The sequence below is a fragment of the Rosa rugosa genome, chromosome 7, assembly GCF_958449725.1.
Source record: "Rosa rugosa chromosome 7, drRosRugo1.1, whole genome shotgun sequence".
Lineage (NCBI taxonomy): Eukaryota > Viridiplantae > Streptophyta > Magnoliopsida > Rosales > Rosaceae > Rosa > Rosa rugosa.
In genome coordinates this window covers 6,608,500-6,633,020 of record NC_084826.1, presented here as the reverse complement: position 1 = coordinate 6,633,020, position 24,521 = coordinate 6,608,500, and the positions used below count along the sequence as shown (strand labels likewise).

Genomic DNA, 24,521 nt, shown 5'->3' with positions numbered 1-24,521 from the left:
AGTAGCTTGAGGTCGGTTTCTCCCGATCTGTAGGTGCGCGGTAGTGAGATCTGGTTGATTAGAAACTTTTCCGGCCTTCTCTCAGTGCAGGCTCGGCTTTCTTGATCCGGAGGATTGTTGACCGAGTAGCAGAGAGGCAACAGGTCCTGATGTTGTCGCACTGCTGGAATGGCCGGCCACCAGAGCTGTGGTCGAAGGCCTTGCCGCCGGGGAGTATGACGGCGGCGGAGGTGAAGGAGCAACCTGAGGATTCTCTTCTGTTGGCTTGGGATTGGGCCTGGGTCTCTGGGCCTGGGCTCATTCTTGGGCTGATGGGCCTGTTTGATTTTATTTCTGCTAGACAAGACTGGACTTGGGCTTGGGCCTACGGGCTCGGGCTCGGGTCAAGGCAATTGGGGCCCTAATGTATTAGGGTTTGAGCCTGTGTGAGGTTGGATTAACTTCTATGAGTCTTCTATGACGTTTCTAGTATCTTGCTTGTACCACAATTGCGTGATTGGCAAGTGAGAGCTAGTTGAATGATTTCTTTCCGTAGGAGGCGAGGTTTTTTCATTCTTGTATAGGCTCGCTTAAATGTGAGCGACCCAGTGATCTTTAAAGGTTTGCTTTAGCTTAGGTAGGTTACTCCGGATTTTCTTGCCGGATTTCTTATGTAAGTTTTGGTAGACTTCAGCCTATTTGCTGTTGATCTAATGAATTCAACTTCCATTTCAAAAAAAAAAAATAAAGGACAAATTAACGTGTAATGATTGAAAGTAACAAATTGATCCAGGTCAATTTTATTGATTGACCATTCAATTATATATAAGGGGCATGCGTGGTCCAATATTACATATTTGCACCTGAAAAACTATATTTTCCGGCATTTTCTAAGTTGCAAGATAATTGAGAATTTTTAGCTTCTTCTTGAGTATTTTGTGTATTCTTTTATTCACTACATTTTCCCCCCTCCAAATGAGAGTAGAAAGAGCTTTGCAATGGCCGGTCAAAAGGTTAGGGTTAACGCTAATGCTCGTAAACTTTATTTTCATAACAAGTTGATTGAAACTGAAAACTAGCGCACGACATAATTAAGACCGCTTGCATACAGGCATAGCAAATACACGCTTATTCTACATAAAAACTAATTAAAGCCTTAAAACACATCATTAAGGCAGCTCAAAGGAAGCCTAGGGCATCATCAATAGGAGTAAATCCAACAAAATATAGCCCTTTTATTTATCGTCGAACTCGACCATTTGGGGAAGAAGCTAGCAGCTAAGCTAGTTGGGGAGGGCTCTGCCTTCAGCTTCAGTCTCGCGGCAATCAATGCACCAATTTGCCTCAGGGGGCCACATTTGTGTACAAGCACAAATTTTGCAGACTTTGATGCATTCTGTATATGGAATGGCGCCCGAAGACTTAGCTTTAATAGAAGATTTTTCTAATCCTATCACCTGCACTTGTGCTTCGTCTGCACAAAAAAAAAAAAAAAAAAAAAAAAAGGTATGTTAATATAAATACTCAATAATAAATGTTGAATAATTTCTTAATTTATACGTGTCATCAATTCTTAGGTATGGCAAAGCTTGCATCTTTTTTTAGTAGTTATCCCTATTTTATTATGTTCCTGAAGAGATGTTGATAATGTCTAGTCTATTGGTTCATTGGTTCTTCTTTTCGTCAATTCTTAATTTGAGGTACTTCTTTCTTTTCTTTTTGGACAAAAAAGTTGTTGGAGTGAATTGTCAAGTGCTATTTATAGTTTCCATAGGAAATACCCATATACTGATATACACACATATATCGGTACTAGCCAGTTCATTTATATATAAAGAGTCAGAGTTTTATTCCATATAGTTAGTCCTTGTTGATTTGATGCATGCTTTTGCTGTATCTATTTGGATAATTCCGAAAGAGTTAAAAGTACTTGTCTTTTTTCATATGAGTTAAAATAAAAAATATTCTATCAATTATCATGTGTCAACTACAACAACAATTAATATCGATGGAGAACAACAAAATTATTTCATGTTCTCATAACCTAGTTAAATTACCAGATTTTTGGAGTTCTGCATATGGTTTCCACTGTCCGCAAGTGCACTCTGCAAACTCTGGAGCACGCCTATCGCAAATGCAAGCGTCACAGACACGGCCGCATAGTAGAAATGGAATTTTCTGGCATTCTTATAATTGAACAAAAACATATATATATATATATATATATATATATATATAAGTTAATCCATTACACTAATAATATGCGTCTATTCTGATATAACAACATGAGGAAACACAGACAAACAATAATATGAACATGTAAATCTTGAACTTGAACGAAGATAACTCAGTACAGGAAATTACCATAATTGGGATTTGGTTGGTTCTTGGAGGTGAGCAGCTGGCCAAATAGATCTAAGCGAGCATGAGCACTAGTTGCTGCCAAAGCCATGGCAAGCAACATTAAGAAACTTACTTTCAACATATTTCTGAAACTCGTCGTATTCTCTCACTCAACTCTCAACTCAGTGTGTGAGAAATGAAAAGGCCATTGAGGCTATTTATAGCTCTAAAATTGTACGGACCAATGATATAAAATATTCAATATTAATTAAAATTAATGGAAACGTGTTTCTTCTTCTGTTTTTATCTTCTCGCAAACTGCCATTGTATAATCAAAATCCATAAAATGGACCACGATATATGTTTTGGTTGGTACTTGGAGTAGATGATTTAGCTGATAAGGTAAGTGGTCCAATATTACACTGTCACACACCATTCGCCACAAAATGCCATGTGATTTAAGTAGAAGACTACCGTTACCCCTTTGATGAACTTTTCCAACCTTGAATTAATGGAATGGGATGATTTTTAAAACCCATGGTTTTTTTTTGTTGGTCTTTCTTGATTTCTCTCCTTGATCTTTATATGGTTACTCATTTATTTGTAAACCCAATAAATCTTCTCATCTATGGTGAACTTAGAACGTGTTCCTCCGTATTCACATTTATAAGCTTTGGCTTTCCACCCACGTCGATTTATTGATGAGGTGGTTACTGGTGTTGCTGATACTCTCATACTCATACAAAGAAAGAAATTAGAACTCGAACTTGAACAACTATAAAAGCTAAGAGAGAAGACCACCGATAGAGAGCCATCATTTGAGTTGCTAGCTTCCTTATTATTGGGTACTAATTTCTGTGGCTACATTAATAACTATTAATGGTAAACGTAAAAGGCTTCTCCATCCTTGAAGATAGATGAAACAGAGGAAGTAGAGTGAAAGGTGAGGGCCGGGTTCAAGGTCTTTCTATTCTGGCAAATGGGTAGTTTCAACAATTTCAAATTTTCTGCCAAATATAAAATTTCACGATGAATGTATTTGTAGATAGGAATATCCGATCACACATTATTTATTGTCATCATTGGATTTGCGAAGGATTTTTTTTAATTTTTTTATTTCAATAAAATCATTGAGTTACATAAGTTAGCGGTGTTGATAAAAACATGAAATCGAGAAAGCTAGATAGCTTTTATATACTCTATTTTGCATGCAGGAACGTACATAAGCGAAAGCTAGCCCCGTGAATATATATTTATGTAATTTGTTTCAATTGTCAAATCACTCAAATGTGTAGAGGGCATTCTGGCAAGTATTTGAACCTCACAGAGTGAGGGAGGAAGACGATCGATAGCGGCATCAATAGCCGGCTAGAGCAGTCATCACCATCTTTTCAGAGTTTTGTTTGTTTCCAGTGCATTATACCCACGTTTATTCATGCATACATGCATGAGGATATATTAGGTCCACAAAAGTGTGGTCAGAAATTTCACTGGCTCTAGATATTGATGACAAAATTATACTGATAATGTTTTTTATCTATGAGATCTAACACAATAATGCACGTTTCTTGAATATGCTACAAATAAAAAAGAGGATCACTTAACGTGTAGTACTCAAGAGTGACAAATTAGTTCTGGTTTTATAGATTAATATAAATTTTCTCACTTTCAATATCTTATACTCGTGCGATACGTGTGATTAATGAAAACCCTTCAATTTCACCCACTTTTTTGAATTTATTTATATTTATGTTTTTCTGCTCTTTTTTATTTTATTAAAATAACTATTTAGATGATTTCATTATAAATTTTTAATTTTAGACTAAGTGGTGTTTTGGACAATCCATATTTTGGTGAATCTCAAACACTTCGTTTTATAGTATAGATAAATAGATGTAATATGGCATCTTCTTATTAAGAGCATGGCTAATTCACATAGCTTGGTAAGTATGTAATATTGTAGAGAGTGCACGACGAGCCCGGTGGTGAGGTTAGACTTTTTTAACACGATAGTAATCTGATATCCTTATATACGTCTACCGATGTATTGAGCAAATGTTACATAGTCAAACTGAGGCTAGGCTTGGGTTATGGTGGTTTCTGCTGCATATATGGTTGCTGATGCACTATATGTGTGTTCCGTATATGTGGTTGCTGCGTGGTCACATACATATATATATGCATGGTTACTGCATGATTTTTTTCTATCCATTAGTTTGTACCTATTGCTTAGTGCTCATTTTGAGTACTTTACTTCATTTTGTTCTCAGAGAGGTTTTGGTTCATGTCTTTCTCTCTATTTTTGTATTTTCTTTTCTTCTATTAATAACATAAAATAGAGGGACGAGCGGTGAGTTCCCGGTTGCGATGACCCCATTTCTTTCGAGACTGTGGGTGGGTGTCAGTCACCTCAAATCGGCTATCAGATGAACTAATATCACCTAATCCTCTATTTAATTTAAAAAAAAAAAAAAAAAAACTTGGCAACCTTAATAAGCAATTCAATGGGTAAACCGATGGGATTAATATAAATACATGCAAGATGAGGAGTAAGAATGACTTTTGCTATTCCTTGCAAATAAACACACCGATCTAAAGAGTAGGTTATCGAATTCCTATTTCCTTACATTAAAAACTTAACCCGGCCTTAGAGCTTTAAGACTTATGGAGTATGGAGCATATCAGTTGTGCTACAAAATGCTAATTTGTGTCAACTATTAAGTATTAATACTACAAGGGAAAATCTTTTTAGAGACATTCTGTTTTGTCTCCTATTCAAACAAATTTGTCACTCTTTAATTCCATCTCTAAATATAGCCTGAAATATTCTCATGACAACTAAATTTTGTCATCAAAGATAAAGGAGGCAGAATTTTTTTTATCTCCTATATACACCTACATTTTTTTCTCATAAAACATTTCACAATTGCCGAAATGTCCTATAAATGACGCTTAATTTGAATAATATAGTGGGACTATTATGAATGGGCGACCCAAAAAAAGTTTGTCACCCATGCTTTGAATATTTTAAAATGACTAAAATACAATATCTATTAATTAAACATTTCTTAGACCGAATTGATTTCAGCATTTCTCTCAACATTAGTCAATAAAGTCGGAAGTTCAAATATTCCCTTCAAGTAAAAACGTTCCCAGAGCATTTTTTTGATGACAAAAAGGTTCCCAGAGCATGTTCCTCCTTATTCACATTTATAGTATTTGGGATGACTTTTTCACCCATGCATGGTTGATGTTGGTGCTTCCGATAGCCAACCAATCTCACTAATCACATGTTCATCATTTTGAACTTTCGGACACAAAAAGGTATGGTTTTATTACACACCAAATGTAATTTTAAGATGGATAGCATTTTTTTTTAAATTCTCGCTTACCTCACCCTTACATATGTCAGTAAGAATTAAACTCATGACTTTTACAATGTTGGAATTATAACTTATTACACGTTACAGCTCACTGACAAATAAAATATAAAAACAATATTAAAAGAAGAAGAAGAAGAAGAAGAAGAAGAAGAATAATGGATTGTATGTTTAATTAAGTTGTTTATATATAGGGGAAATTTCAGTTTATCTCTCTGACATTTAACTTAATTTATTTGCGCCTATGCACTTCTAATTTCATCACGTATACCTATATATTTATCAATTTCAATCAATCTTCTACAACCCTTAATATTTTTGACAACTATTTTATGATTTACCTTAAAATTCTCATAACTTAGTAACTTACTATATAATTTTGCATGCTATCTTGATGAATAATTATCATACAAATGCACATGTGATCATTTAGATATCCTTTTTGTTATTCCATCTAATATATTTTTCATGTTGAAAAATCTCATAAAACCGTAAAAACAAATGTGTACATGTTAAAACATGGCGATATGGATCTTAAAGCTGATCTTGCTCAGATGTCCAATTGTCCATTGCGGATATGCATAGGTCGATCATATGAGCATCATTGCGTAAGGTCATTGCAAGAGCATCATGACTTGGAGCTGCAGATCGAAGTATATGACATGCATGAACATAAAACAGTTTGCAATCAAGTAGTCTTGACTCTAAAGATATCTGAAATCAATTTATCTTGGACTCTCGATCATATATACAATTATGTCTGCTAATTAGACAAAAGTATCATAATTATGACCTGAATTTCTGCTAATTGCCAAACAGTGTGCGTTCATTCAATATATATGAAATAAACAATTATCATATCCATATCGAGACATGCATGATTAGGTCCAGAAAAGTCAGGCCAGAATTTTCACGGACTCTTCACATTGATGGCGAATATTTGTAATATGGACAACGTTTTTCTCTTTATGTATAAGATCTAGACAATAATGTGAGCTAGAAACAAAGGATTAATTCACGTGCAGACATGTAGTAATCAGATGTGACAAATTGTTCAAGTTTTATAGATCGGTCTTTTAATTAGAAATAAGGTAACTGGTCCATTATATATATATATAGGGCGCTTCTAGTGAGGAATTTTTTGTTTGGCCATTTTAAGGGATTGATAATTTAACCAATTTTTCGATCACTTATCAACATATCTACCATTCAGTTGTTAGGTCTATATGAGTAGATCAATTCTGTAAATTTTTAGTCAAATTGATAATTGTTAAGGTATTCAAAACTGTGATTTACAATTATAAACATGAACGGTTCATGTTTGACAAATTTGGTTTGTCCATTGATTTAATCTAGTTTGATACTTTAACAATCACCAATTTAGTTGAAAATTTGCAGAAGTGATCTATTCATGGATTCTTAAGAAGTGGACGGTCGAGATGCCGATATGTGATCGAAAAGTGGCTCCCACAAAATATCATTTAGAATGACAAAAAAAATGGATCCCTTAGTGAAATGGCTCTACACACACAAACACACATAGTCATCCTCTCAAGAATGCCAATATACCAACTATAGTTCACAATTTATATGTGACAAAAAAATCATTTTAAATCAAATTTACTTCTCACTTACTCATGAAATCAAGTTCATATATTTTAAAATAAATATTTATTTAAATAAATATGAATTCATAGCTAACAATGATTTCATAGCTAATAAATATGAATTCACAGCTAACAATTAAACGATTGAGTTAAGATAAAACTGAACACACCCACATGTTCGTATCGACAAACGGAAGCTAATAAAGCAACCAGATGCTCCAAAGATGGCCGGATGCGCAGCCATAAGCAGATGCGTGGGCTGTACACGCCTTTGGTAAAAGTCATAACCAGAAAAATCGAAACCATTCAACTTGTAGATCACACCAAGGGGAGCAACTTTTATACCTATACAAAGTCTAATTCGGCCTGGATCGTGGTAGATTTCCCTCGAAAGATCTCGGTGGCCGAAATTTCCAATCCAAAATTCAAGCTCCACAAGTCAATTCGATCTCCAAGGTTTCTATGGATCTAAAGAGGAAGAAGAGGGCTTCAAAACCCAATAGGTTTCAATCCTTAAAGTCGCGGAAAAATGGAGGACCCATCGGGTCAGAGCCGTCGCTAGTTCTGAGTTTCAATTAGCTGTGTTGTTAGTATTAAAGCCACCCTCAAGTGCAAGAGATACAAGTTATAGAATAGGGGATTAAGTAAGGATGTCGAACCCACGAGGATTGATAAATCTCACTCTAGCTAGGGAAGACCTAGAGAAAAACTAGAAAGAATATGCAAATGTACAATCACAAACAAAGGCTCATAAGTGCACCCAAGTTCATGGTGAGTATGTGCAAGACGGTGTATAGTGATTTCATTTGATGTTGAGAATAGTTTCAATTCAAATTGAAACAACTAGAGCAAGTAAAGTAACTAAGTTAAGCTAAACATGTTGTTATCAAATGGATGAGAGTTAGAGCTTAGGTTGTCCACCTTAGCCTCCCTTGCATGTATTGATGCTCAAACTACAAGTGATGCAATCACAAATACCCCAATTATCCTCTTAGTATCCGAATAAGAGTAATAAGATCTAAATTCTTTTGATTTTATTAATTCCAACCAGGTAAGTCTAGAATAACTACCTGCTAAGAACAAATAAATAAACTATTCCTATATTAGAGATAGAAAGGTCCAATAAGAAAACCCTAGAAGCCGCAGCACACAAGTTTGGTTGAGATTTAGCCGAGTTCCTCTCGTCTGGCGGTGTTTCATCATTGGCATGGGGCTTGCCTCGCTGTCGTTTGGAGGCTGCCGGACGGGTGATGGTGGTCTATGGTTCTCTGGCTTCTAGGATTTGCAGTAACCCGAAGTCGACAACGGGATCTGGTTTTCGTTTGGGTTTGAAGCCTCTCTGTGGCTTGGGCAGTCGTGGGTTTCCGGTTCAAGGGGCGGATCGTGCTGGCTTTGGATCCAGGCGGCGGCGCAGCGTCATTGACAGGGTGCGGTTGCTCTTTCTAGGGCATCAGGGATCAGTTTCCGCTTTGGATCGGTCTGGTGCTTTCGAGGTTAGCTGCTGGCCTCTCAGTGGTGGCTGCGTGTTGTTGGAGGGGTTCCTGGAAGCTGGGCGGCAACGACATGATTGCGGCATGGCGTGGAGGCGATGGCTGCTTGCGGTGTGCGCGCGTCGTTCTGAGCGTAGGGAGGTGGAGGTGGAATGAGCTGGGCCAGCTGTCGGGCCTAGGGTCTGTTTGTTCTTTGGGCTAGTTGGACTTTTCTTTAGTTTTATTTTTATTTTTCACCTTGTTCTAGAACCTAGGTTTGTACTCTCTAAGTTGTTAGGGAATTACGCACTTTCGTGCCTCTAGCAAATCCTCTAGAGTGGTAACGACGGAGGATTCTCGAGATAAGGGCTTAGGAAAGTTTTAGGCTTTCCTGGTCTTCTTGCCTACTACTGGAAATTGGGTTCCTTATTACTTTCTTCTCAGTCTACTTAGTTGTACATCAATTGAGGTCTCTAGGCGGCTAGGTTTTCTTTTCAAAGGGGGTTAGTAGTGAGAATTTGATTTCTTGTATTTTAGGCTCAATAAGTGAGCATATGTGTTAACAGTGAAGGTACTTGTCTTTTGCTTGGCGGTTTGTGCCATCTAGATTTTAGGTATGAGACATCATCTGATGTATGTGCCTTCTGGCCTTTAGTTAATGAAGCTATCCTTTTATCAAAAAAATAAATAAACTATTCCTATTGACTAGAACAACTACTATTTATTCACTACAAAGAGAATAACAAACAATAAATACCAAATAGTTAAAATTATCACTACTATTCCTAATGCAGTGTGAAGCCTCTACCTTAAAAACAAAACAAAAAAAATAACTTCTTCCCACATGGAAGAAAATGTAAAAGAATGAGTCTCCCTTATCTATAAAAAGGGACTTCTTCCCTCTTATATAGATTTTATTATATCATATCTAGTATTGTATTTACTTGGATCGCAAAGCCCAAACATATAGTAAATTATTTAAGTAGACGTAATACCCTCCTCAAAATGAGCGAGAATCAACTTTAATTATATTTATATAATTGCTAGAGCACGCCGCCTATGGGTATGCGTTGCTGGAACTTCCTCCATCTCCGATGGAGCAAATTTCCGGCACTTCCCCTGGTGTCGCAGTCATCGAGTATGGTCCAGGCCGTCTCTTCCTTATCTCTGTTACTCTCCAAGACGTCGAGGTCCTCGATGCGGGTTGAAGCAACGTCGTTCATTCCTCCTCAGATTGGTTCGATCTGGGTCTTGAGGTCGTCTTCGGTTCGTCTTCCATTTGGATTGGGGACTGTTGGTAACTGGAAAATCTGGGATCCAGGGCGTAGTCGGTGTTCGATCCGTCCTTCCGGGGCGCTGAAGAGGCGTTAGGAGCAGTGCAGGGATCGGGTCCTGGGCAGTATCTGTACTGCGGCCAGTGGCATAGGTGGCGGCGGGTGTTATCGAGTTGATGGAGCCGAGAGGTTCCTTCTCCAATGAGGGGCGGAGGAGCGGCGGTCGAAACTGACCAATGGATTCGGCGATTGCTATGTCACAGATCTGACCAGTGGGGGTTGGACATGTTGTAGCAATTCTTCGTTCCTTCGCGGTCACCGCCACAAGACTAATGAGGCAGGCGGCGACGTCTTGAGTAGTGCGAACAACTCTGGGACGGGGTTCCTCCGGCGAGGATTGGCGGCTCAGCGACTGGGGGCGAGGACAAGGCAGGTCTGGGTGCCCAGAGAGATCTTGGGTGTCCAACAATGGACCTGGGCCCTTTGCTCACGATGGGCCTTTGCTAGGGTTGGCTGGGCCTCTGCTCTGTTCGATTGCTCAAGTAGGACTTTGGGCTGGGCCTTCCTTCTTGGGGTTTGGCAGTTGGTGAATGAGCCCGAAGCTGTAAGGGTTCGCATTTGGGATCCAGGAGACTTTTCGTGGGCCCTAAATTTATCTACATGCTGGAATTGCTTCTTTGGTTACTTAGGTAGAAGATTGCTCTCTATTCAGCGCATTTTATTGCGCGGAGTAGACAAGGTCGGTCACACTACCGGCGGTTACCCTGATAGAAGGTTACCCTCTATTCGACGTATTTATATGCGTGGAAGTATGGTCGGCCATACTATTGGAACCGTTTTACATAGTCCGGACTTTGTCCTGGGCGTCATCAAATGCTTAATTGCATCCTTTCGTACCTTTTTTAGGTTTTATTTTCGATGTTTTATTGCATCTAGTATTTCCCTTATTATTTTATATTTTGATGTAGTTTCTACATCTTTAAGTTGTAATTTTTCTTATGTTTATTATTATAAAATGGTTGACCCTATTATCCTAAAAAAAAAAAAAAAAAATACCCTCCTCAAAATGGAAGGTATTCACATTTGTGTCCTCACTTTTTACTCTCTCTATACTCCCGATCCAAGTAGAATCATTTTGCGTCGTCATTGAAGAAGCTCCTCTTACCATCTTGTTAGGATGTACAAACTGACTTCGTCTTTTTTTGGTAAATTGGGGCCAAAAATCGGAAAGAACGTTAGGGAAGAGGATTCGACGAGCCTATTCAGGATTAGAACCATTGTTCAGGAAGAATACAAAATCGTAACTATATCAAAAACCAAAAACGGAGATATCATGGACAGTTTACATACTGAAAATTAGTTAGGGGAGCCCTAATCCTGCTGATCATAATCAGACGATTTAGATCACTCACTCACCAATAGTCTTTACAACTACACAATCCACCCTTGAAGTGATGAAACCGAACTCGGTCCCTAACAATTATTTCTCGATTAAATGCTTGGGAAACAAATTTTGTAAATGAATGGCAATCTCTACAAACTCTCAAGTTTTTTACTATCCGTAAACATGTTCCTTCTGGAGTTCTTGCCAAGCCAAAAGCAAGTGCCAGCTTCTCACTGTGACATGAACCAGAAGTTCCCGAACAGTTGGTGTCTATGGAGGTAAATTCAGAGGCTCTGATAAGAGATTCCTCTTGCAGATAACCATGTAGAGCAGCTCGCTGGACTACTACCTCCAAATTTCGATAGATTTCTTCAGTATCTGGATGTGACTTGTCATCCACTACAAATTTGTGAACCTGATCGCCAACTTCAATCCAGCTCCAACCAGGAGTGGTCCTCACTCCCTGGTTTTTAATCAATTTTCTCATCCTTGAAACACCATCTGCATCTTTCGCCCTAAAATAAATAGTAGCAAGAAGTACGTAGTCCCCTGCATTTGATGACCCTAAACGGATTAGATTCTTCAAGGCAACTTCTCCTATTTCCACGTTTTTATGAATCTTGCAAGAGCTGAGCAGAGTCCGCCATAGAACTGGATCATCCTGTGCACGTGAAGTCCTAATAACATGAAGCGCCTTCTCGAGCTTCCCAGCTCGACCAAACAGATCCACCAGACACCCATAGTGCTTAATTCCAGGTTTGATATTGAACTTGGAGCTCATCATATGGAAGTAACCAACACCCTTCTCTACCAATCCTTGGTGACTGCACCCACACAACAACCCGAGAAATGTGATGGAATTCGGCTGAACACCTGCCATCATCATCTTCTCAAAAAAATAGATTGCTTCGTCCCCGCGACCATGTACTCCATACCCAACAATCATGGAGTTCCACGTAAAAGCATCCCGCTTTCTCATTCTCTCAAAGACACAAAGAGCACCATCCAAGTCACCACATTTTGCGTACATATCTATAAGCGCATTGCCAACATAAACACTTGCCAAATACCCCTTCTGACGAGCAAGTTCATGCATTGTGACTCCGGCGTTCAGCGCACCCAGGTGAGCACAAGACGAAAGCAACCCAACAAGAGTGAACCCATCAAGACCCACATTTTGATTTCTCATAAGACTATATATATTCAACGCCTCATGGTGAAGACCCGCTTGAGAGTAGCACGAGATCATGGAATTCCAACACACCAAGTCTCTATCAGACATTTCGTCGAACACTCTCCGTGCATTATCAACTGACCCATTGCCAGCATAAGACTTGATCAAATTGGTGCAAACAACAACGTCCATATCATAACCATAGCGAACCACAACTCCATGAACCTCTCGGCACTTGCTCTCTGCCCTGACTCTCTCGCAAGCCTTGAGCACAAACGAGAAGCTAAACGTGTCGGGTGGGCAATCGGAAGCGGAGGAGGACGAAAGCATGTGGTTGTAGTAAGAAATGGCTTGAAGAGGAGATGGGCTTTGGGAGAAGCCTCTGATCATGGAATTCCAGTCTTGGGTTTGTGGGTTTGGGATGTGACAATGGAAGAGAAGCTGAGCGTAGGGTAAGCTGCCTGAGACGGAGACGGCGCAGAAGTTGAGGAGCTTGTTGGAAATGGAAGGGTGGTGTTGAAGACCGTTGGTGATGACGTGGGCGTGGATTTTTCTGAGCCTTTTGAGGGTGTTGCATCCTTGCAAGAGGGTTAGGATGGCTTTGGGTTTCGAAGTCGACATGGCATGTATGTTTCCCGAATGAATTGACTCGATTTTGGGTGAGGGTGTTTAAACTTTTAAGGAGCAATAACGGTTCTTGTTTTTCTTCTCTATCAATCCAGATCATCCTTTAGGTGTTGAAAAGAAGTTATGATTTTAATGTAAGAGCTAGCATATCACCACTCTTGCAAACTCGAAGTTATGATTTAGGCAGTTCGTAATGAAGGGGGGATCGACAATAACTAGCTGTAGTTGGATTTGCATACATATATATCACCTTTCACAACTTAATGTGGATTGAGAGCATCTCCTTCATAACGAAAACACAATCACAACTTAATTAGCCAACCCATGCATTTGCTTTCCTGTCACTACAGATAAAACTAAAACAGAATATAAAACTTTACTAAGAAGAGCCCAACTACATAACATAAAATAATCATGATCACACATTAGGAGAAGCAAAAAAGAAGAAAAGAACCCAAGAAGTGTTTTTACCATGATCAACTAGTATTTATATTACATATCAAATAAAACTAAACTTTCAATGTAAGTATGTACGCTTAAATAGGAACTGATTCGAATTTTCTGAACCTGTTTGGATTCAAGATTATAAAACGCCAATTCGCCATCAGAAGAATAATCTTCTAGTAAGAGCTCATTATCCACGCTAAAGCCCCAAATGACATGATATACTTGAGGAAAATAAACAGTATGCAGTTTCTTAAAACACCGTTCTTGCAGAACCCAGAAGTCGATACAGTCACAGCCAACGTCATTATCCAGTTCAACTTTGACATGAAGTAGGCAAATCGATTCTTTGTACACTTCGATATATGCATCCCAATCATCACTCAAAATCGTAATTGGGACCGCTAGCTCTTCAAATTCTTCATTGTTAGTATCAAACGACACAACCCTAACCATTGAATCTTTGGTGGCAAGCCAATATGCCATTCCATTCCAAAATTCAGATCGAGTAGAAAACTTCATGGTATTGAGCCAAGGTGGAATGACTTGAATAATCTTCCAAGAGTTTGTGCTAAGAGTATAAACCTCCATTTTGATGGAACCAGGCAGCATCATCCTTATCACCTTATAGTCATTTAGTTCTGGGTGGAATCCAAATAAGAGAGGGATATCAACATGCTTGGGAAAACAGTCCACACAATAATGATCGAATCTTGGTTGTGGAAGAATCCTGAATTTCCTAACAGAGGGGTTCCATATGTATATAGGGCTGCTTGAATCCATTACATTCCCAGCAAGACACACTAAACCGTTTTTTGAACCATATATCTTGAAGTAGTCTAGTCGGGAATTATAGTCTAGTTGGGGATGAAAGGGAGGTTTTAACTCCAGGGACTGCTCAAATCTTTCACAACGAAAAAGAGAGTAACAAAGCTCAACCTGGTCAAAACATGAGCGGTCATCCGTAATTAGATGGGTATGGGAATGTTGTCTGATATGTGCTGTAACAAAACTTGAGCTGCGAATCAAACCCCTCCACCGCTTGCATACACACTGAAACCGAATGAGTGATTTTACCGGGAGTCTTACTAAGATTTCCATGTGGAGATCTTCAGTGATGGAACTGGCAACATCCTCCCTGCGTTTGTTTCTCATCCTGAACAACATAATTATTAAAGTATGGCCATGAAACGAAAGAGCTAGTGAATTAAACTGAGATCTTGCAAATTGCAAATACAAGAATCCATCCAATACACGTGTTTAACAAAAGCTCTCGTATGTTATCCGAACCCAGCAGCAAATTGGGGTTCAAGTTAGCAAAACGTGCGTTTGTTTGAGTCAGACGATTGAGAATTTGAGATAGACGGAACAAGCGAAACATATAAACATCAGCATATTAGGATTTACGGTATTTATGTCAGAAGATTAACATACAACACATGCATGTTCAATCAAAATTCTCGTACGTTCTCAGAAAAACCAAAACATATCAATCATCACATTAGCGTTAGGGGGTAGCAAAGTGGAGATCTGCAATTCTGCATTAGATATTTGTGGAGCCCAATAATTCTATCTATGCAAACAAAAGCAGTTACCGAAGGCCGAATGGAAAGCAAAACATAATTTCCAAATCATGCAAAATATAGAAAAACCCTAAACGGGGCCGATCGACGAAACAGAAAGCATAACGTACCTGAGAACTGAGAAGTTTAATCGACTGTGCCGCTGTATATCTAGAGATATAAGAAGGATAAAGGTTATATGTAGAGTGGGTGGCTATTTCAAGATTCACCACAATTTTATTTTTTATTTATTATATCCTACAAAATATAGATGAAAATTCTATTGAAATGGATCATGTAATTGACAATTCTACATTATACCTGATGAATTGGTGTTCTATATTTATTTACAGAGAAAACTTCAGCTACCGTCCCCAAACTATGCTGCCAAGGCCAATTTGATACCCGAACTCTCAAAAGTATCAATGTGATACCCAAAGTCGTATTTTGACATCAATGTGATACTTCCGTTAAAAATCTCTAACGCCTCCGTTTGTTTGCTGACGTGGCAAGCACGTGACCCTCCAAAAAAAGTGCAATGACCAATTTACCCTTTTTTTTTGTTAATTCATTTTTTTTCTTTTCATTTTTTTCGTTTCAATATTTAAAAATTTAGAGCTGAAATTAAAATAATGAAATGCTTTGAATTCTGGGTTTGATTTTATGTTAGTTTATGTTTAAGAATGAATGTGCTTCAGGGTTTGGTCATTGATTGTGAATGCATACCAATCCCCCACTCTTTCCAAAACCTCCTTCCCAACTAAACCATAAACTTCAACTTCAACTAGCTCTTTGACGGAAATCCCAGTAGTGAATAGAATAAGCGATTTCGAGTTGCCTAGCCCGTCTTTCCCGTCGCCGGCTTTCTCCATTTCCGGAATCGAAAAGGTCTACAGTGCCCGGACATGGGGCGCTCTAATACTCGCCGTAATAGCTTCCTTCGGCACCATCATCACTAGAATCAACTTTGTTATCATCCGACGGCTCCGCCACAAGACCGCCGAGCCTCTCTGCCTCCGAGAAGAAGACGATTTCTCCGATATCGACGACGATGATGACGAAACATATTCCATTTCCACGTCATCGTCGGTTTCCGACGAGGACGAGGAAGAAGAGGACGACAGAAGAGACGAAGATTTCAATGTCTCGGGAGCTGACCGGGGACAGAACCGTAATTTGAGGCTCCTTCGCGGGCTTGAACTTAAACCGGTTCTCTTGGTCCGACTTCGCCAGCGGCAAGAGCGTCGTGAAGCTCTGGGACAACTTAGCTTTAGGATTGGACCTTGATGACGACAGCGACGACAGAACCGTCTACGACATGAACAAACAGAAGAAGATAAACTCCTTCTTCGCCGGCAGATTTTTCTACAAATAGAAAAATCTAAATTTTTAAATTTTTAAATATTCAAAGCACCTCCTCTTCCCTCACCTCCTCTTCGCTGTCGCCGGCGCTCTCGATCCTCCGCCTGTCGAACTGCCCCTCCGATTCCCCTCCCCTCCTTACCCTTCTCCCCCACCGCCTCGATCCCCTCTTCTTCGCTGTCGACGACGCCGCCGCTTCGCCATCGGAATCCACTTTCATGCACCGCAGGTGCTTCTGGTTCGATCTGCCTTTTTGTGATAGAAAGGAGAGAGGAGTAGATTGGGAAAGGAAGAGAGAGAGAGAGAGAGAGAGCGATCGATCCCAGAAGGAGAAGAAGAAGAAGAAAAAGAAATGAAAAGAAAAAAAAAGGGTAAATTGGTCATTGCACTTTTTTTAGGGGGCCACGTGCTTGCCAGGTCAGCAAACAAACGAAGCCGTTAGAGATTTTTAACGGAAGTATCACGTTGATGTCAAAATACGACTTTGGGTATCACATTGATACTTTTGAGAGTTCGGGTATCAAATTGGCCTTGGCAGAATAGTTTGGGGACAGTAGCTGAAGTTTTCTCTTATTTACACGTATATCCATCTTTCATTCTCAAATCTCAATGTCTTCATCGTATAGAGTGGGGGAAGTTATCCAAAGAAAGTGGGTGGTTTTGTCGGTATTTTTGTTTATATTTTTGTCCACTATAGTCCATTTATTACTTCTTTCTTTCCTACGTTCTTTTTCTCATATCACAAAATGTAACAAGCTTTATATTAACATATGAAGCATAGAAAGGTTAGAGAAACTTTTTCACCAAATGCAAAACAAGAAGTACATAGACTGGGCCATTGACTTCCCATTAATCAAACTGAAATTTAAGCAGAGTACAGAAGTACCTACTTATACAATAATCCTCCAAAAACCAAACAAGTCTCCCGCAATCCTATTCAAACATAAGAAAACAGACGAGTGCACCAACTCACAAAGGTAATTTGCGCCAATTCAACCGATCACAATGCAATCTCAACTCGTGTTTCATAGGCCATGAGCCAATTCAACTATTTCTTCTTTCTGCCACCACCGCCCTTTGCCTTTTTGTTACTAGTTTCTTTAGCAGTACTTTGTGGTGTTTCCTGTTACAAGGATAAACAAACGTTGAGTCTCCTCATAAACAATCTCAACGGAATATACAGAACTTAACTTCAATGGAATGCAGGAGCTAGATTTAAATTCAAGAGAGGATTTACACAAGATGCAAATATGTAAATCGAAAGTAAACAGAACTCCAAAAGGCCAACAGTACAGACGCACAGCTAAGAAAAACTATATCCATTAAAAGTCAACATACATAAGAGAGGAGACTCAGAATGACACTGAGTTAATAGGAACAGAATACCTGACATAGTTTATGAAATCCTATAATGAAGGAACCACAAAGGACATAGAGAGTGACAGTGATAGCTTTACCACTAACCAACTTAAGTGCATGTTATTTAGAAAAGGTTGCCTGCAGCTGACCTAAACCTCCAGGCAACCTTTGCTAAAAATTTCTACTTGGTGTTGTGATGGATATGTAAGTGCATTTGTGACAGGCAACCAAGAGTGAAACATTCAGTGCAAAAGGACTTTCACAGCCAAGGGTTTCTGGTAACAGCCAGAAATTGATCCCAAGAAGCTACAACTGTAAAAACTTCAATGACATGATGAGTTTCTATACAGTTCCCTGTTTCTAGTTGTGGCCGATTATGACAACAATTGATGTTTTGTTTCCTAGAATAACTGTCATATGAATTAATAACATAGGAATAAGCAAAATTGCCTCTGAAGGTTCACCAAGGTTTTCAGCTTCATGTGCTAAAACAAACACCTCTGGATAATGGTATGAGATTTGGCGCCCAAATTATAAATTGGCAGGCTTAGACTGCCAATGACATTGGGCCTAGATGAGTTACAATCTTGTACAGAGAACATCTGATTCTTGATTGCCGGTTTGGGGTGTTTAAGTACACATTTGCTATCCTGTCATCCAATGTAGCAATAAATTATGACAACCTATCGAGTCTTTTTCCAGCATAAGCATATTGCTTGCAGCCTAAAAAGATTTCGCATTCAAGTTCTTCAATAAATGTGCAAATAATTGAAGTCTTAGTACTTAAGACTAAAAAGTACAAAAGAACCACTTTTAATCATATCATCAGTTTTGTTAAATAAGAGACCACTTGCAAGTCCATGGTAGGGATGAGCAAAACCAAAAACAAACTCTGAGGACCAAATAGAGCACACAGGCATATGTAATGCAGATGAAATGCGACTTAGGCCAAGATATGACGAAGAAATCTGAAGCATCTTGACGCATTTCATACTTGAATACGAACCCCATCCCAGTCACATATGGAACAGAAAACAGAACCAGCAAAGGAATACTGAAGTGTTGTCTACCTCTAAACCAGACACAGACATAGCCACAGACACACAGACACACAACAGAAAACAGAACCAGCAAAGGTACTGAAGCGCTGTCTACCTCTAAACCAGACACACACACACAGACACACACACTGTCATATGAATGGAGCAATACCTTCCGTTTAAGGGGTACAGATGTGGTAGCAGTTGGCTTGAAAAATGATTCAAGTCTGTAAATGATAAAATGAATGATTAAAACCCAATGAAAAGGAACTCATAAATCCAAATTCATTTGTGCAGTTGTGCTAGAATCACATACCTGCCCTGTGATGACTTGTTCTTGGCTGCTTTAATCTTTTCTATAGCCTGATCAATACAGAAATCAATATAAATAAAGCTAAGATGCTGCTGAAAAAGAAGCAACTTGATCTGAAAAGAGCCTGTATATTAATGAGTGGGAGCACACCTTAGTTACTCTGTCACTATTGAATCCATTTTCATTCACCAGAAAGGAAATCAGCCCCTATACAAACAACAAGCCGATTAAAGTACTTTGACTTTCAAGAGTCAAAACTAGATAATGGGTTATCATATAACAATTATCAACTGGGATTTCATACATCTTCATCTGGAGCAGTCCACTTAAGCTCCAGTTGCTCGTCATCGGTTAAAGCAACTGGTTCCTTAAAAAGCCGCCTAGCCTCTTGATATGGCCAATTATCCGGTATTTGGTACCTGAAAATACAAGGTATCTATATTTATAAAATAACACAACACTGGTCAATATATGAACAACGTAACCAAGAAAACAAATTCATTATTCTTCCCTCCATAAGTAATGGTCATAATAAAGACTACTTTGGTGTGATAATAAGAATTAATGATGACAATAAACTTTCAATATGATAAAACACCCATTTGATCCCAGAGTACAATACAACTCATTTGATGTAATAATCCCATGAGAGAAACATTGCACTAATAAATAGAACTTGATCCAAATTCGAGCTCAAACATGTCCAAGTAAACTAGCAAAAGACGATTAGAATGTAGCTCTATTACGAATCTACTTGAATAATAACATGAGATAAGAATCAGTACTCTAGCATATTTAACCAATAGCCTGAAAAACATATTACAAGTATAGAAATCCTTCTTCTTCTTTTCATAAAGTAAACTTTCAGAAAGTCATTAGTTGTGTCAAAACAAATGAATTAGCTGTGGATAATAAAGTCATTATAATCAAACACATGTGCAACCATTTAAGATCATATGTCAAACTGAATTTTGACCTCTCTTTGTTTATGTTCTCCAGTATACTCTCTATGGAGCCATGTTGGCGGATGAGCTTCAAAGCTGTCTGACCTCCAATACCTGAAGCATAGAATAGTAAGGCATGTAAAACAGGATGCATAGCCAATATTTCAAGCCAACTATAGAAAGCAAGTTTTAATATAAAATAGCAGAGAAAGATCAAGTTAAGAAACTGAATTTGGAATTTAAATACCTCGAATGCTGTCACAATAATCACATCCAGAGAGTATGCACAAGTCAATGAATTGATCCATAGTAAGATTTAGCTCCTCCAAAACCTGAAAACGCGATCATCACTAGAACTGTGAAGGAAATTTTAGTTAACCGTGACAGTCTTAAAAGTTGTAAGCACCTTAGCAACATCAAATTCCATGACTGGGATTTTTCTTGAGCTAGGATCCATCAAATGGCGAAGAAATTTAGGAGCTCCAAATGTTAGGGAATCCATGTCTTCTGAGGCCACAGCATAAACCTGTAACATTGAAAGTTAACTATTATCATAAATATTAAAATCCCTATGGACATGTCAAGGCAATGGAAAGAAATGATGCCTTTTAAATGTACACAAGTTAATGGCAGAAATACTCCTATAGAATGAAGCCTATTTCAAAAATGGGATCATTGATACAGATGAAATAGAAATATAGGAAATGAAAACCTAAAGTAAATGTACTCTTATAAGGTTCCTAAAAGAAAGTATAACAGGCTGAGAAATACTTGCCTTTCCTGCCTTGCAAAGTACAGCACACTGTGCCTCTGCTTCCGAGGGAGCCTGTGAAAGTCAATACATCCAAGTAAAGTATTACAAACATTTACTTGTGTATCGAACTGAAACTCCCATATGCAGCAGTTTACTTGAGATAAATAATGTCCAACCTCAATTACAGGTACACCCATGAGCCTTAAAAGTCTTCTGCAGTCTTCATTGTGCTGCTTTGTCACCTGCCAAGGCATAAAATATATGACCTCAAATCTTCTAATTCTCATGTAATGGATCTAAGTGACAAATACAGATAGTATTTGTGACAAATACAAAGTTCTGGCACGCTAACTATGGTACAGATAGTATGAAGGAAGTAGAAGCAATAAGCTCACCTTTACCGTCCGTTTACTGAATTTCTCAATGTCTTCCTTATTGCCAGACTGCAATGAGTCAATAACAAGAAAAGACAACTGTGAAGTACAATTTCTGGTTTCTCAAAGTTACTAATCCAAAATCAGAAATATACACATACCTCTACGGCCGTCGCCAAATCTTGAGTAGCATCAACTCTCTTTGAGTAACTGCAAAAAAAAAAAAAAAAAAAATTGCAGTACAACAAGCATTATTGGACAAACCACATCAATAAATAACACATGCTTATGGAACTAGGCGGTAAGAAAGCTACCGCTTTGCCAGCTCTTGGCTTTTCAACTCTGGAGGCTTCCCATCGAAAACATAGCTGAAACAACATAGAAACTAGTCATTCCATAGTTTGAATTCATGAGTGCAGTAGGAGGGACAATCCAAAGACTAAAAAAAATAAAAAACAAGGGTAAAGAACAAATTACACCGGCTTAATCCCAGCTTCCAGAAGCCTAATAGTCCGCGAAAACATGCCTTGGAGATGACTACATTGTACCCAGAAAACAAAACCCATGTCATTACTTGCAAAACCAAATGTTTCTAAGACTATAATTAATTCAATTCTCAACCCAAATTAGACTAAAACCGGTCTATGTCATTCAAAGCTAAGAACTTTAAAAAGGGGTACCTAGTAACTTCACCAGCCTCATTAGTGAGCATCTCAGTCCCAGTTCTTCCCACTACAATCTACACAATTTCACACACACCCACATCGAAAAGAAAGCTTCTTTAGCCAAAATACAGACCCAAAATAAAGAAAAAGGAGTAGTAGAATCCATACAAGGAACTGATAAATGCTCATGCTGGCATCGATGGCAATCTTGCGGCCAAAATAGCTCTCGAATTTCTGCTCTTTCATGCACTTTGGGGCATTGTCCGCCAACAGCTTCGTTAAACCCTAATACACCAATTTCATGAACATAAAAATGGCAAAGTAATGAATCCCAGAAGCAAATTAAGAAAAAGAGGGTGGTAAAGATTGTACCTTTATACCCATTAGATGTAGCAAAGAGAAGAGGAAGAGGAGTAATATGAAGAGAGAAAGGAGAAAGCTTTGGGTTTGAGGTTAGGGATGAAACTGCTTCCCGCCTACTCCCAAACAAGTAAAACCAGCACTTGTACACGACCAAGATACTGACTACATCTATTGGATTTGGGTCTTATTTAACTTGGGCTTTTTACACTTGCATTTCTCTAAAGGCTCTTAATTAAGTTGGGTCACACTTGCACTTCAGTGAGCACTCACAATATTTTGACCGACCCAAATCAAACCCGAAATTTGGTGTCGAAATCGGTTTCCATATTGAACTTTAGGGCCTAAACTAATAAGCCCGAAAGATTTTGTATATGAAAAGGGTAGGAGTGCTCTAGAGCTAACCGGTTAGCTTCTTATTAAAAAACTAAAAACTTTTCGGTCACATGCTGTACCGTTCAGTTTTGAGGTCATAATGAGTGGATCACTTCTGCAAAATTTTCAACCAAATTGATGATCGTTTTGACATTCATAATCGTAATTTACTAATTATAAACACGAACGGTTCATGTTGGACAAATTTAGTTTGTCTATTGATTTGATCTAGTTCGGTACCTACACGGATCATCAATTTCGCTAAAAATTTGCAAAAGTGATCTACTCATAGGACCTAAAAACTGAATGATGAAGATACCAATATGTGACTGAAAAGTTAGTCTAAAAGATAGTTAACTTCTTAATACGAAGCTAACCGGTTAGCTCTAGAGTGCTCCTCAAGCCAACACCTTTGCTAATAAAGTATTTGTCGCTTTGCACACAAAAAAGTAGAAAAAAAAAATGATTCGTTCTTACTGACGAACTATTTGTCGGAAAGGCCGTGGATTTAATTTACCTTAAGCCCCTGAATTCTCAGGGTCAGCACTGCCCAAACGGAATCATCAGCCATATTTGTTGTTGTTCTAATTGGGAAGCCTAATCCTCACTGAAAACATGTCTAGGAGATGACTTCATGATAGGGTCCACATCAACTAGTTGGCTCACATGTACATACACATATATGACTGTAGGCGACTATTTGTTTGGTATACATCGTTGATAGACTTTTGGATATGTGTTTTTTTTTTTTTGATCAAATAAGAACTTCATTAATAATGAATTGCTTACAACGAGTTTTAGGCGATATCTCTAACCAAGAGATGGCCACTAGACTTCACACTGGAACTCTATAAAGACTGACTCTAAACTTGCACTACAACTGTATGACAAAGACAATAAGCGCAGGAGCAGTGAATCTTTGACATCGCACCGCTCGTCCAGCCAGTAAGAACTCTAAAACTAGATAACTCACTTGTGTCGACACTAACTTACCAACCAGAGTCCTCCTGACCAGCTTGTGATCGACCAAGCCAACACTCGTTGTGACCTAAACTCAAACAAAATGATTGCCGGACATTCAAACCTGGGACTAAAGAAAACCCAACCTGTTGTCAACACCATCCATCCACATCTGCTCCAAATCGCCATCGCCTCCGACCCGAACCCAGACAGGAAATACCCACTAGAAGGCCAAGGATGATTGTCTATGCCATTGCAAGACATTTTGCCACCGCTGCTGACCCAACTCCATAACAGGAACTACCCTCTAGATGTCGAAAGAGAAGATTGTCTCTGCCACACCCTTAGTAACGCCTTATTACCAACCAGACACCAACACCCAAATAAACAACAAAACTACAAACTTTAAAATAAAAACAACACCTAATGGACCTAGAGAATACCCCAGGCCCAATTACCACCAGGCCCAGACCGGACCCACAGTCGGATTAAGACCTAGACCGCCACCGCCGTCAGACCCGGATTACCGTCAAACTGCATCGCGCCAGCGCCAACGCCAGCACCACCAGAGACTGACCGCCACCTTCATCATACCATCCTCCCTTCAAGCCAGATCAGGTTCGAAACCAGCCATCACCCCTGAACTGGAGTTTCCCGTCCCTGCCACCACCGGACCAGATCGGATTGGAAGACAGATCCCATCCGATCGGAGCCTGCCCAGCATAACCACCAGAGATCAAAGCAACCCCACTCCGCCAACCACCCACAGACC

The 24,521-nt window shown here is 39.0% G+C and overlaps 4 protein-coding genes across 6 annotated transcripts in view; all 4 read right to left on the bottom strand.

The window, feature by feature from the left end:
- The window catches only part of LOC133721363 (uncharacterized), a 5,205-nt gene extending 2,673 nt beyond the window's left edge, over window positions 1-2,532 (bottom strand). Inside the window, exons 1-2 of the mRNA XM_062147949.1 lie at window positions 2,344-2,532; window positions 2,037-2,165 (exon numbers count right to left, since the gene is read on the bottom strand). Coding sequence (XP_062003933.1) covers window positions 2,037-2,165; window positions 2,344-2,464 — 250 coding nt within the window. The 5' untranslated portion in view covers window positions 2,465-2,532. The remainder of the gene's footprint in view (window positions 1-2,036; window positions 2,166-2,343) is intronic.
- Window positions 2,533-11,422: 8,890 nt separating this feature from the next.
- Window positions 11,423-13,417, bottom strand: LOC133721953 (pentatricopeptide repeat-containing protein At3g56550). The gene has a single exon (XM_062148731.1). It carries the CDS (start codon window positions 13,229-13,231, stop codon window positions 11,465-11,467), a length of 1,767 nt encoding a protein of 588 aa, XP_062004715.1. The 5' UTR covers window positions 13,232-13,417; the 3' UTR covers window positions 11,423-11,464.
- A 214-nt stretch (window positions 13,418-13,631) lies between these two features.
- LOC133722371 (F-box/kelch-repeat protein At3g23880-like) lies at window positions 13,632-15,511 on the bottom strand. The gene is made up of 2 exons (XM_062149259.1): window positions 15,375-15,511; window positions 13,632-14,837 (listed from the first exon to the last, which is right to left on the bottom strand). Exon 2 carries the CDS (start codon window positions 14,834-14,836, stop codon window positions 13,730-13,732), a length of 1,107 nt encoding a protein of 368 aa, XP_062005243.1. The 5' UTR covers window position 14,837; window positions 15,375-15,511; the 3' UTR covers window positions 13,632-13,729.
- Window positions 15,512-17,391: 1,880 nt separating this feature from the next.
- Window positions 17,392-22,569, bottom strand: LOC133720729 (flap endonuclease 1). 3 transcript variants are annotated; one of them, XM_062147182.1, is made up of 18 exons: window positions 22,427-22,569; window positions 22,223-22,339; window positions 22,070-22,128; window positions 21,867-21,926; window positions 21,704-21,757; window positions 21,551-21,599; window positions 21,411-21,458; window positions 21,192-21,257; window positions 21,037-21,087; window positions 20,668-20,787; window positions 20,509-20,593; window positions 20,294-20,375; window positions 19,622-19,736; window positions 19,468-19,524; window positions 19,321-19,367; window positions 19,177-19,231; window positions 18,415-18,614; window positions 17,392-17,728 (listed from the first exon to the last, which is right to left on the bottom strand). In XM_062147182.1, the coding sequence occupies exons 1-17, from the start codon at window positions 22,436-22,438 to the stop codon at window positions 18,450-18,452; spliced, it is 1,242 nt and encodes a 413-aa protein (XP_062003166.1). In that variant the 5' UTR covers window positions 22,439-22,569; the 3' UTR covers window positions 17,392-17,728; window positions 18,415-18,449. The 3 variants fall into 3 exon arrangements, with proteins under 3 accessions (XP_062003166.1, XP_062003167.1, XP_062003168.1); XM_062147183.1 differs by having other exon boundaries at window positions 18,429-18,614; XM_062147184.1 differs by lacking the exon at window positions 18,415-18,614.
- Between the last annotated feature and the right edge of the window lie 1,952 nt (window positions 22,570-24,521).